The sequence below is a fragment of the Saccoglossus kowalevskii genome, chromosome 11 (genome assembly GCF_978046115.1).
Source record: "Saccoglossus kowalevskii chromosome 11, keSacKowa6.1, whole genome shotgun sequence".
NCBI classification, from domain to species: domain Eukaryota; kingdom Metazoa; phylum Hemichordata; class Enteropneusta; family Harrimaniidae; genus Saccoglossus; species Saccoglossus kowalevskii.
The window spans coordinates 7,622,201-7,634,558 of NC_140651.1; the positions used below are offsets into that span (position 1 = coordinate 7,622,201).

At 33.1% G+C, this 12,358-nt stretch overlaps 1 protein-coding gene across 2 annotated transcripts; it reads right to left on the bottom strand.

Annotated features, from left to right (window-relative positions):
* Nucleotides 1–3,529: 3,529 nt before the first annotated feature.
* On the bottom strand, nucleotides 3,530–11,843 carry LOC100366576 (pre-mRNA-splicing regulator WTAP-like). Of its 2 annotated transcripts, XM_085505707.1 has the most exons (7): nucleotides 11,684–11,843; nucleotides 10,832–10,869; nucleotides 7,643–7,766; nucleotides 7,376–7,503; nucleotides 7,009–7,181; nucleotides 6,480–6,634; nucleotides 3,530–4,977 (listed from the first exon to the last, which is right to left on the bottom strand). In XM_085505707.1, exons 2-7 carry the CDS (start codon nucleotides 10,859–10,861, stop codon nucleotides 4,241–4,243), a joined length of 1,347 nt encoding a protein of 448 aa, XP_085361833.1. In that variant the 5' UTR covers nucleotides 10,862–10,869; nucleotides 11,684–11,843; the 3' UTR covers nucleotides 3,530–4,240. The 2 variants fall into 2 exon arrangements, with proteins under 2 accessions (XP_085361833.1, XP_085361834.1); XM_085505708.1 differs by lacking the exons at nucleotides 3,530–4,977; nucleotides 6,480–6,634 and having other exon boundaries at nucleotides 7,005–7,181.
* Between the last annotated feature and the right edge of the window lie 515 nt (nucleotides 11,844–12,358).

Sequence of the window (12,358 nt, forward strand, 5' to 3'; positions counted from 1 at the left end):
GTTCATTGCCAGCTGTCAGTAATTTATTGTATTACATTTGTGAGTAAAAAAGATAGAAGAAAATGCTAGGCTTAGTCTTTTCCACGAAACGAAACCCTAACCCGCACTTTTTTTCATTGGCCTAATAATATAATATATTATATAATAAAATTTCGCACTGTGAAATACAAAATGAATAGCGCCATCAGTGTTCAACAATTCCAAAATGGCTGTCACGTCATGTCAGCACAAATGAATCAAGCTGCAAAGTAGGCGGAAAAGAGGTGGAAATTAAATATTCTCGACAAATTTATTTCTGTGACGTGGCGATGTTTGAGGTCATTCAAAATTTAAGGTTAGGGTTTCGTTTCGTGGAAAATACTAAGCCGAAATGCTAAAGCAATGGCTTAACCAAACAGTGTCTACATCTATTAGTAGAACTAATTAGCTATAAAGCACATCTCTTATAGAGCAACTGATTCAACCTTGTATACAGACTATCTCGTTGCACCAAGATGTTGAAATTCTGCATTTCGCACTATGACAGGAATTAATACAAAGTTAAACAAAATCGGCTGTGGCATGCCCGAGAAACAAAATGATTACATATTAAAACTGAATGCTACAAAAGAATAAACTAGTTGATCGCATTTGGAATTCGGCAGACTAGAGACAATGTTGTTGTTCATTTGAAATGCTCATTCACACATTTCTGTTTTGGTACAACTACCATCAGTTGTCCGAGATTTCACTTTTCAATTTACAAGACATTCATTCAGACCTCAATTGAAGTAAATATTCAGACAACATTCAGCTATGGCAACTTTAAAATCACCTCAGTTCAACATTCAAATTCAGAAAGCTGTCGTGTGTGATATTGTTTTCATTGTCTCGTTTCATACATACAAGCATACGTACTGATTCAATTTTTCACAATCCAAAGTTTTCATTCAGAATACCATTGCCAGTCAAACTATTGTTTCGCACAACATATTGACTTGCCAAATGATATAAAAGACAACAGACATTGAAAGCAAATTTTCTGTATAAATATTTATTAATGGTCAGCCACAGCAAAATGTAGCTCAACAGTTTTTTGGTAAAGCTGCTGCTATGCTATTGGTCAACATACTGTTTGAATGACACACTCGAAACTCTATGAAACAGTTGAACCAATCAAATAGCCATATTCGCTTTATGAATGCAAGATAAAGCAGACGGGTCAGCAGTAGTAACAGTGAGAACACAATCTTTTATGGAGTAGCCATCAAAAAGGTATGTAGAGATTATATTTGTGCTTTATCAGATACAGGTTGAAAAGCAAGAAATAAACCTTGTAAATACGACTTTTACAACAGGATTGTACAAGGGTGGAATTTGAAATTTACGAGGAGTTTGAACAAAGAATTATGTTGTCAACTCTTCAATTGAGCTATATTTTCAGAGGACTTGTCTCAAGTCTGTCTTGTCTATCAAACATTTAATGCACTTACATGAAACAGTCAGTCTACTACTGGTAGGACTTTTTAGTCCCTGTTCAGACGCTGTTCGAAAATAGGGACTTGTAGATTGACCTCTGTGCGTGTCCGTGCATCTGTATTTTAGACATGCCTGGACCAATTACATTCAAACTTCATACATACATCATTTCATACATATGCACATCAATTTGTTTCACGATGGCCGAATGGCGGCCATTTTTGTACTGAAAAATCATCAAGTGTTTCTTGGCTGTTTACGGATGGATTTTGTTCAAACTTGGTACATACCGGTACATTGGACATTATGGAAACTTGATGCACGTCATTTTGTTATTCAGATTCAAAATGGCAGACTGGTAGGCATTTGGTTTTCATGAATGTGGTTCTAGTGCCATATCTCTGACTTGCTTTGACTGATCATGTTCAAATTTTAATATTCATTACACATCATCTCAAAAATATACAGACATATTGGTTTGACGATCCGATTCAAAATTGCTGAATGATGGCCATTTTTGTGCTAAAAAAATCATCAAAAATCAAGCATTTCTGGCATTCCGGAACTGGATCTCAATAGAGTACGGATGGATTTCGTTCAAACTTGGTACATACATGTACATCAGACATTATGGGTTCCTGATGCACGTCATTCTGTTATAATTAATGCTGATCCAGAGCAATATTTCTCAATATGAACAAGTACTATATTACTATATACAAAACTATATAACTTGATAACTGACAAGGACTGTGCCATGCATGACTTGTTTTACTTAACATGGGGGGAAATATAAAAAATTATTACACAGCTTGGAACTGTGCTTGTAGCTGATTTATCATACAAAATCGTAAATTCTTATTCTTGTAAACGTGCAGGCATAATATACTGTGACGGGTGAAAATGACATTACGACTTCTGTAATTGTTGGTACCTTGTCCATCATCTGCAAATTTTTATCCTTAAAATTACAAATCATAATACAACACCTTTTCCGAAAAACTGATTATCTTTGATTATAACAACGTTGAACTTATCCATGTCAATGTAGCCACGTCCCATCAACCATCTGAATTACCTCCTATAACATCTTCAAATATTATCTCCATTTTCATATAGGCAACTTTTGTAAAAAGTGCACAAACACACATATACAAAACGTTATCTAAAATTATTACACGGTTTGGAAATGCCATGATAAATGAGGATATATCAAAAATTACATGGCTTGGAAATGCCATGATATATGGGGAGATACCAAAAATGACATGGCTTGGAAATGCCATGATATATGGGGGGAGATACCAAAAATGACATGGCTTGAAAATGTCATGATATATGAGGGAGATACCAAAATTAACATGGCTTGAAAATGTCATGATATATGGGGGAGATACCAAAATTAACATGGCTTGAAAATGTCATGATATATGGGGGGAGATACCAAAAATGACACGGCTTGTAAATGCCATGATATATGGGGAGATACCAAATATTACATGGTTTGGAAATGCCATGATATATGGGGAGATATTAAAATATTACACATTTTTTTACATGTATCACATGAAACTACGATGATATACATTTATGGAGAGATAGAGAAATTAATTATCTGAGTTACAGTGACCCACAGACTGACTATGATGTGAAAAGCTGGTTCACTTGATAGATTAAATGACAGTCTACCACCATAACATTTTCATTGTCTCAGTGTGTCTGTTTCATTTGGAGGTAATCATGTGACTTTTAAACATGTACCATTGACACGTTTTGTATTCTACAGCATGAAGTGGATTTAGATTTGCTGAGCTTGTCTTTTTCCCTTGATGCTATGCATGAGGGGTAAAACATGGTATAGTTATGCATTTGAGACGGTGAGAATTGCATATTTGAATATTATAACCACTGTTCCTGCTAGGTAATTTTGTTTTTATTACTGAGATAGTTGAACACTTGAACAGCTGAACTGAAAGGTCTGTGTTGATATGTGATGTAGGGATATAGAATGTACACACAATGATAAATTGCAATACTGCTGCCAGAAATACATAAAATACTTCATTACAACTTTTATTTCAGGAGAACCATTTAATTCAAGATACAAAAATTAAAAGATGATTGTCAGAATCATAATTAATGTGCAAGATGTTATCGCATTTGAAGAATGGTGACACAAATTGTTTCTTTTCAGGTGACCCTGACAACATAGTGCATGCACACCCTTTCAAAATCAGTTACCTCTTGTGCTCTGTAGATGCAAGCTAAAATAGTAAAAGAAATTACCACATACAATAGGGCCAATTGACTGTCCTTAATATCAGATTAACGCTAAGCCTGATACATGCACACAAAACAAGAGATAATTTAAGCTTCAAGTCCAAATATTGAAAGGAAAAAAAAGAGCAGAAAGATTAAGATAAATCAACCACCTGTGCATTACTATGAAAATACAGCCCATGGCAGCATATTATAGCCTTTGTATTATATATATCTAAGTTTAACATCACAACTATATGTTTTAACTTTCATCAACTTTTGGAGTAAAAAAAAAATGGAAGTAAAATACAAGATGCTAGAACAATCCCCCCAAGTGAACCAACCAATCAAAGTAAAATTTTCTACTATTTTTCCCCCTGAGTCCCCCTGATAATCCTTTAAATTAATTACGCTTTGTTAATATAAAAAAAATAATAAGATTTACAATGAGCATAATATACATCAGGCAATTGTATAGGGACAATAATCCTGTTGGTGGTCACTTTTAACTAAACTGTTCATTTTAGTCATCGTTCTCTTTCTCAGCACTATGAGCTGTGGAAATATTAGAAAGTCCATTTTGTTCTGAAGGTTCAACAATGTCAGATAACTCCCCACTGCATTTATTGGGAGAGGATGGCGTAATTTCCTCTGGACTATCTACACCCTTATTATTATACTTATTATAAGTAGTTTGTTCTTGAGTGACATCACCACCATCCCCTTCCAGTGTATTGTAATCTGAGGAAGTTCGATTTTCAAACGTACTAAATTCCTCACTACTATCTTGCTGTTCATTACATATTGTGCCAGTAGTTCGATTTACCTCTGTCTTATCTGTGTATGCTACCTCATCCACTGTCCTCATGTTGTTATTTGGAGTTCTTTCCTCTTTCATGTCCTCTGTTTCTATTTTCTCATCAACCACCTGTGTGTCTCCAATTTCCATTTCTTCAACTTCTTTGCTATAATCTGTGTTCCCTGCATGGTTTATTGTTGAATTACTGGAGTTTGTGTGATAATTCTCATCATAATTATTTTGTGACCCACTGTCAACATTCCTTGTAGTTCTGTCATCATGTGTTGTGGGTGGTGAGACAGTGTTGTGGTTCGTGCTAACACTGCAATGTGTACACACAGTGTTACTCTTATCAAGAGACACTTGTTGTTTTGCCTCTTTCAATTGTTGTTGCAGTGTTTGAATTGTACTCTGCATCCCTTCAACTTCCTCATCAAGCTGGATCACAAAATCATTGAGTTCTACAAAAAAAACACCAAAAATCACATTATATCAACCACATGACATTGCACAAACCTTGTTACTCAAAAGTAAACAAAACTAAAACCAGTCAGCCATATTGAATCATAACTTGACGGATGTTTAACTGTGTAAAAGTTTGATTTGAACTGCATCCGAAATGGCGGAAATGCTGGATTTTGAAAAGTTTTTAGCTTATAAAATAAATGTCAATCAGTTAACTAGAATTCAATATTGAAACAAATGCATGTACATATGTATGAAGTTTAAACATGAACAATCAGAACTTATCAAATATATTGGAACAGCATTCATTAATACAAAATGGCCAACTGTCAGCCATTTTGAATCCTATCTGCAAAACAAAATGATTTGCATCATCATGGCCACATTATGTCCAATGTATGCAGAAAATCCGTCCATCCATGACAGAGATGAAGAATGGCTTGATTTTTATGAATATATAACTAAAATGGCTGCCATACTATGACTTTGAATTGAACTGCAAAACAAATATATGTGGTATACGCATGCCAATATGTACCAGTAGGGATGTATGCATAAAATCTGAAATATGGCACCAGAATAGTGTTCATTTAAACATAAAAATTCCTGTTCTGCGTGCTGAGGGTACTGTACAAATCAGAAATATTACAGATTTAAGATTAGCTTCCTTGTGTATCTATGGTTTGCACTCTGTGGTTTTTTGTAGTTTCTTTTACAGCACCTATGTACCAAGTTTAATTTAAATCTGATAAGTGGGAATTGTGAAATCAAACTGCTTAATTTATGCAAATTAGGTAAATAAATTTGAATTTAATTTATTCTATCGGGACAGCATTGCGTTTTCCAAAATTTGCCTTTTTTATTATAAAATTAAGCCCCAAAAAGGTGTAAAATGTGAACAATGAAAGTCATTTGCATAATTCCCATGAGGCTTAGAATTGAGAAGTCAGTCTTTGTCAGTAACATCATTAGACTTATCTAAAAAAATATCACTTCAGTCACCTCTTTGATCACATAATTCTTTAGTCTGGATGTGGTTTTGTGCATGTTCTTTAGTACAGTTTTTTTAACCGTGTTTAAATACACAAGTACAAGTTTGTGACTTTCATATTCAATTGGCTGACAGCCAAAACATAGATTCACTCAACTTTTTGTTTTTTTGTTAACAAGTGAAAATAGAAACACAAACCTGTTGAGCATGATTAATGAAACCATACTAATTTGTAAAACAATTTTTTGGTACTACAAAATGGTTTCCTACATAATGAAAGCAGACAATTTATATTTATAATTTGGGAATATCAAAAGAGTTATAAAACTATTATTGCTTTGTTGGTTTGTGGCGCTTATGAACTGAAGCTAAGGCCTTCATAGCTTGTAAATCACAAGCAAGAGAGATTTTATCATAAACTAAAAACAATGAATTGGAATTTGTCGAACTAAAAATATTCCTGGCAAATCACAAAAAATATACAATATAATACAGTACATGACTCACCATCCTGACTGCTTTTTAACTCCTCACTGTACTTTTTTTGTAGAGCTAGTTCCGCCTCGAGTTGAGCAATCCTGCCTTGGGATAGCTGCCTTCCAAGTTCTTGGTTTTCTTGAATCAGCTGTCGGCATCTGGACATCAATTTCTTTCCTGTTTGACTGCAAGACAACATTAAATACCCCAAGTTGGGAAGAAAGTGTCATTTACTGTCAACATATTTTATCAACATATAAAGGGATATTTTCAACACATTGCTGCTCATTCCGCTATGCTATTATGGGTTGCAATTACAAAAAAAAGCATTAGGGCACCATCAAATAAAAATACAATTTGGATTTTCCGATCATAGACTCCCTTTTGTCATTTACGTGAACACATAGAGCATAAATGGTATTCTTATATTCTTATAAAATAGAAAACAAAATAATGTTACACTATAATGAACTATTCTTGTGTGCTTTAGTTACAACTAGCTAACTACCTTATTGCCAAACAATATCAACCATCAAAATACATAGATGTGATATATTACCTGTCAGGAGTAAACTTCCATGCACCCATCTCATTCTGGGCTTCTTCTAATTTATCACGGCTTTCTTCTAAATCTTTTTTCATTCTATGGAAGAGTATGTTAATAGCTGGGTCTAACAAAACTGAACGAAGCTGAGCTGATGTGGCATTTTGCTTCAACTCTGTGATTTGACTCTGTGAAAGAAAGAAAAATATAATAAATTCATTTACTACAAATTGAAAGATGATTGTGGCCGTATGAAATAACTGCCTGTTTTAAGTTCATGTGAATTTCACTGCAATATTTGTTTACTTAATATTTATTTAACCTAGACAGAAGATACATTTTTTTACAGATGGCAAACAATAAGAAGTTAACTTCAGCTTACAGCATACTCCTGCATTTCTTGTTCTTTGGTTGTAAGTCTCATGACAAGCACTCTCTCTCTACTAGTTGACTCGTGTTGTTGTTGTTTTAACTTTTCTTCAGATTCCCGCAAGCCGGCTAGTTCTTCACCTATTTTTAAAAATAACATTTGTAGATGAAATTGCACAGTAAGCAAGTATCCTACACTATTCCAACTACAGTCTCAGTAGCAATCTACATATATGATCAAAGACTAACTGAGCAGCTGGCCATGATAGAATTTACATACTGGAACATGGATGGTCACTGGCTGTTTTACTCTCCAAGTCATTGATGTATGAATCTTGTTTGCAACATTTTGCAATCAATTCATCTTTGCTGAGTTGCTTCAAATCATCCTCTGATATTCTTACCTAGAAAAATGTTAGAAACAACAACAAATTAATTGCAAAAATAAATTGCTGGTTTTGCTATTAAAATAATGGATGATTACATGATGAATATCATTTAGTAACAGCAATAACATACTGCCATTGTATACACAGCTCGAACTTGGTACATACATGTTCATCCTTTTTCTCAAATACTGTAGAATACTTTATTTTCGCTTGGAATTTTTGCTATTTTCGCTGAAGGTACGATTCAGTGAAAATAAAATCCAGCAAATATATCTTTTTTCCTATATTTTAGTTACATTCAACTTGTCAAAAACCAGTGAAAATAAATTCCATACAAAACACCAAATACGTCTTTTCAGCGAATATTAATTGAAATAAAGTATTTCACAGAATGGGAAAGTACAAAGTAGATTCAAGCCAATGAATCTCATTGAAGTAAAATGTACAAAATTAACCAACACGATGTAAAGTTACAATCCATTGTTCTTTACCACCCATCAAGGTTTGCTTGGGAAATGCAAAATAATACATATCATGTATATTAATGAGGTCACATGACACTACCTAAAATTGCCATACACTATAGTCTATTGTCTATATTTGTGGACTATGTGTAACAAAAACAAAATTCCAATTTCAAACAGAAATTTTTAATCCTATGTATATCACAGTCCCTCCCACAAAATAAATATTCCAGTAAATTTAAAACATAAAACAATACATAGTAACGAACCATGTGTGATGTTCATACCAAGTTTGGATGAAATCTTGCTATATGCACTGCAGAGAAATTAAAATAATTGTACAATCATATGCCAACATATTCTTGGACACAGTTCATTCTAAAATATACCAAAATCAAACTTGGGCAAGATTTTCTTAATCTATACTGAAGAACATTGTTAAATACATTGAATTTTTACTAGGTTTTTTAATTTTGTTATTTTCGGTGATGAGAGAAAATTAGCCAACTTAAATCCATATGCACATACAGGTAAAACGCCAATTTTCATCTTCTTGCCAAGTTTGTAAATTTAAATCCAGGAAATAGGTTCAAAATAGTGAAAATAAATGCCAGTGAAAATACATGAATTTACAGCATTATGTTCACACTTTACTACTTCTATAAGAATTGTTAATAACAAGAACGGAATTTTAAATGTACCTGTTGATTTCATTGTTGGTGAGACAAAAAGGGTTAAATAATGAATAGTAAATTTCAGGATACAATTGTAGAAAATGCAGAATTAAACACCTGTCAAAAATCTATATTTCTTCTTTAAAAAATCATCACAACACTAACATTAGCACTCCACTTCTCATTTTACTTCATGATATGGCCAAATAAAAAAAACATGGTGTTTCCCCTAACAGTCCAAACAAATACTTGGCAAAGATTTTAATATTTAATTTTTTTTCCCCCAATGAGTTGTCTTTTTATTTTTTTGGTGAAAACATATTCATTGTTTAACTACAGATGTGAAAAATAAAATCTAAAATAAGTTTCAGAATATATTTTCTTGATACAACCATAGACACTATGATATGAATATTAAAAGTAAATCACTAGATAGAAGGAAGTAAATGAAATACAATGTTGATGGAATGAACAAAGCTAATTTGCATAAAAATAATTTGTTTATAGCTAATTTGCATAAACAAAATATTTCGTAGATAGGGTTTGGAGAAACACAGAATTTATTGTATTTGGCCTAAGCTTATGTTGATGTTTGGGGTGATAAAAGAACAATTAATAAGGATATTAACCTCTCATTCTGACGATGTATCTCTAAATAAACACAAAAATTAGAAATGTATGGTGAACTAGCCAAGTTGACATGTTCATAAAAAAACAATATTAAATCATTTATTAGATTCAATGATTCATCAAATACATTACAATGTGAATAAAAAATAACAAAAGAGAAAATGGTTTTAAACAATTGATAACTGGTGACCAAATTATATCTTTGAGAGACTCTTTCAACATCTTCGCAGGAAATTTAATAAATTATTTGAAGAACATTGGAAAACGCTATATAATGACAATAAAAAGCAAATTAGTTCCTCCAATAAGTTGAAGAACAAATAGGATCTTTAAGAATATTTTTATAGCTGAAAGTTAACTTCTTGAGTCCACAAATGCTCAGCTTTGTAGGACTTAAACTAGATTTAAAGTAAATATCTTCCAAAACTAATTCCATGTTTGAAATAAAAATAAAATAAGCTGAAATAAATGTCAAAAGATTATACTTCAAAATCAATCAAAAGCTATGTTGCATTTACCATTGCCAATATTTGGAAATTCAGATAATTTTGGCTTTACTGCTCATCCAATTTTGATTTAATAATCGGCTCGATCTAAACAAGTCAAAGAATGCAGTTTCAGGTCAGCTCGTGCATGAAAAAAAGTGGCGGATATTGTTTTGTGTGCGACTTTAGAACATTCATTCATTTGCATTTCCTAACACACCAAAGAACTGATTTTTTTTGTATTTTATTATAATTATGAGTAATAATCAAAGTTTGTAACACCTCAAAAGCAATGTGTTTCCAAAATAAGATTGGAATTACAAACAATGAACTTAAGGCTTCAGCTTTCGAGATGAGAGCACACTTTTTCAAGGCAAAATTTATAATTTTACCATCTCAAATTGCAATTAAACTGTGATAATGTGTACTTGTTGTTTCATTTGTGACATTTTCACATCTTGCCTACTAGCAAGATGAACAAGGTAAAGTCATTTTAATTATTTCGCTCTGACTCAAACTTTGGTGATTTACTTTCTGGACCAGCCCAGTAGACTTCCAATACATTTTTTTCATTTAGAATACTGATATTGCAAGGTTAATGTGACCTAATCCCTACCATTAGCCTTTATTTTGATGTAGCAAATTAATACAGACTGGTGTAGGAAGCTTAATCATTCTATGGTTTATTGGTTGTTAATTCCTCTGTATCTTATCAGTGTTGTTTTAAAAGCTGAAAATGTTTATCTTTTTTTTGAACAATAAAAAAATGTCACTCTTCTTCCCTGTGGTACAGAATAAGTGACAATTTGGATAATAAATGTACTAACCCTCTTTGGTGCTGGTTCGCCTTCAGACATTCTATTTCCTGAAGGAATAATATAAGAAGAGCTTGTAAGTATTAATATTGAACGATAAATTCACCTAATTCCAAAAATACGGTAACAAAAACACAGAGATTAGTCAACAGCCCAGGCAATATAGGTCACTACGACACAGAAAAGTGTAGCTGTTAGATACTTGTAGATGAATGATAATTGTGTGAAATTACTTTCACAATTATAATAAATCAAATCGGAAGCCAGTTTACATATATAACTGTTATGATGATGGAAATCAAAAATAGCTAACCTCGTTGATCAAGTTAAATATCACGGAAAGATCACTATCCAGTTTTGCACTTCGGTTTTAACCAAAACAATGTGAAACGTTGTGCCAGATTTACAGTTGCCGCATACGAGACAATTATTTGCGTTTATACAAATATCGCATCGATTTAGATAATACAATTTTGGTATATAACGACCTTCAACATGACACGAGTATGTTTATTTTCGATACTAGTATGTGTATTGGGGTGTGTGCGCGCGTTTCCCCCTAATGCAAAGTGATGCCAATGATATGAGCTACGATCGTATTTACGATCAATCGAAGATTTTCACATTATGTTGTTCCAACAGAATTAATTATGATAAAAACATCGCTACTGTGCAATGTTACGATGCTTAGAATTAACTCGAGCGTGGCGAAATCGCTGTCAAGCGTCTGGTCAGTGTGTGTCACTCGTCAAAACCCCAGGAAGTAACTCGGACCTCAAACATGGCGGAAAGGTCAGAATCAACCAACCACTTTGTTGGCTTCGAAACCACCATTACAAAATGCTTACCAAGCTACAGACTCACCTCGTAATCTCGTGGTAGATAAGGATTTCGAATTTTACAAATTCTTCCTGGTTCAGTCTAATTTTGTATCAAAATCTGCATTTTAGATTATGTTGCTTGCAGACGAGAAGCCACAATGGAGGCCGCCATGTGCAAAGAATGTATACTTCACCGTTTGTAATTTGTTTCCTCCACGGTACGATCTAGGGAACGAGAAAACACATGAAACACACAGTAACTCACTCGATCCTTTCTACAGTTTAAGCTAGCCAATCTTCGCAGTCATTATTAAATGCCAGAATTAAATTTACCCAGTTATATTTATTTTTATAAAAATTTAAGGTGGATAAGTTAAAAAAATACCCCTATATTTGTAATAGAATATTGTTTCCACTCAACAATTCTGTGATTACACACAGACTAAACGGAAGAATGTGAAGTCTGTCATTTTTTGCCAACATGCCATGAATAACGCCTTGTTTGCATCACCAATATGTCTGTTTTCTTCTGTGTAATATCTACTAGTATAAAGAGTAACTCAGCTTCGTAAATATATCACTGAAACACGGAGTTATAGGCCAAAGATGAGTGCCGTCAGTGTACGAGATTAGAACAAGCTTGTTCATATGGATGTGAAATGTTGGAATATAATGGAAATTGTCATTAAGGATTCCAAAGAAAGTAATTAATTAATTT

Bases quoted from the DNA above. Each gene is read 5' to 3' on its own strand.
- LOC100366576 (XM_085505707.1), bottom strand. From the start codon at position 10,861: ATGTCTGAAGGCGAACCAGCACCAAAGAGG. The intron at 7,767-10,831 runs GTTAGTACATTT...ACATTTTTCTAG, and splicing joins GCGAACCAGCACCAAAGAGG to GTAAGAATATCAGAGGATGA. The intron at 6,635-7,008 runs GTAATATATCAC...GTTGTCTTGCAG, and splicing joins TGGAAGTTTACTCCTGACAG to TCAAACAGGAAAGAAATTGA.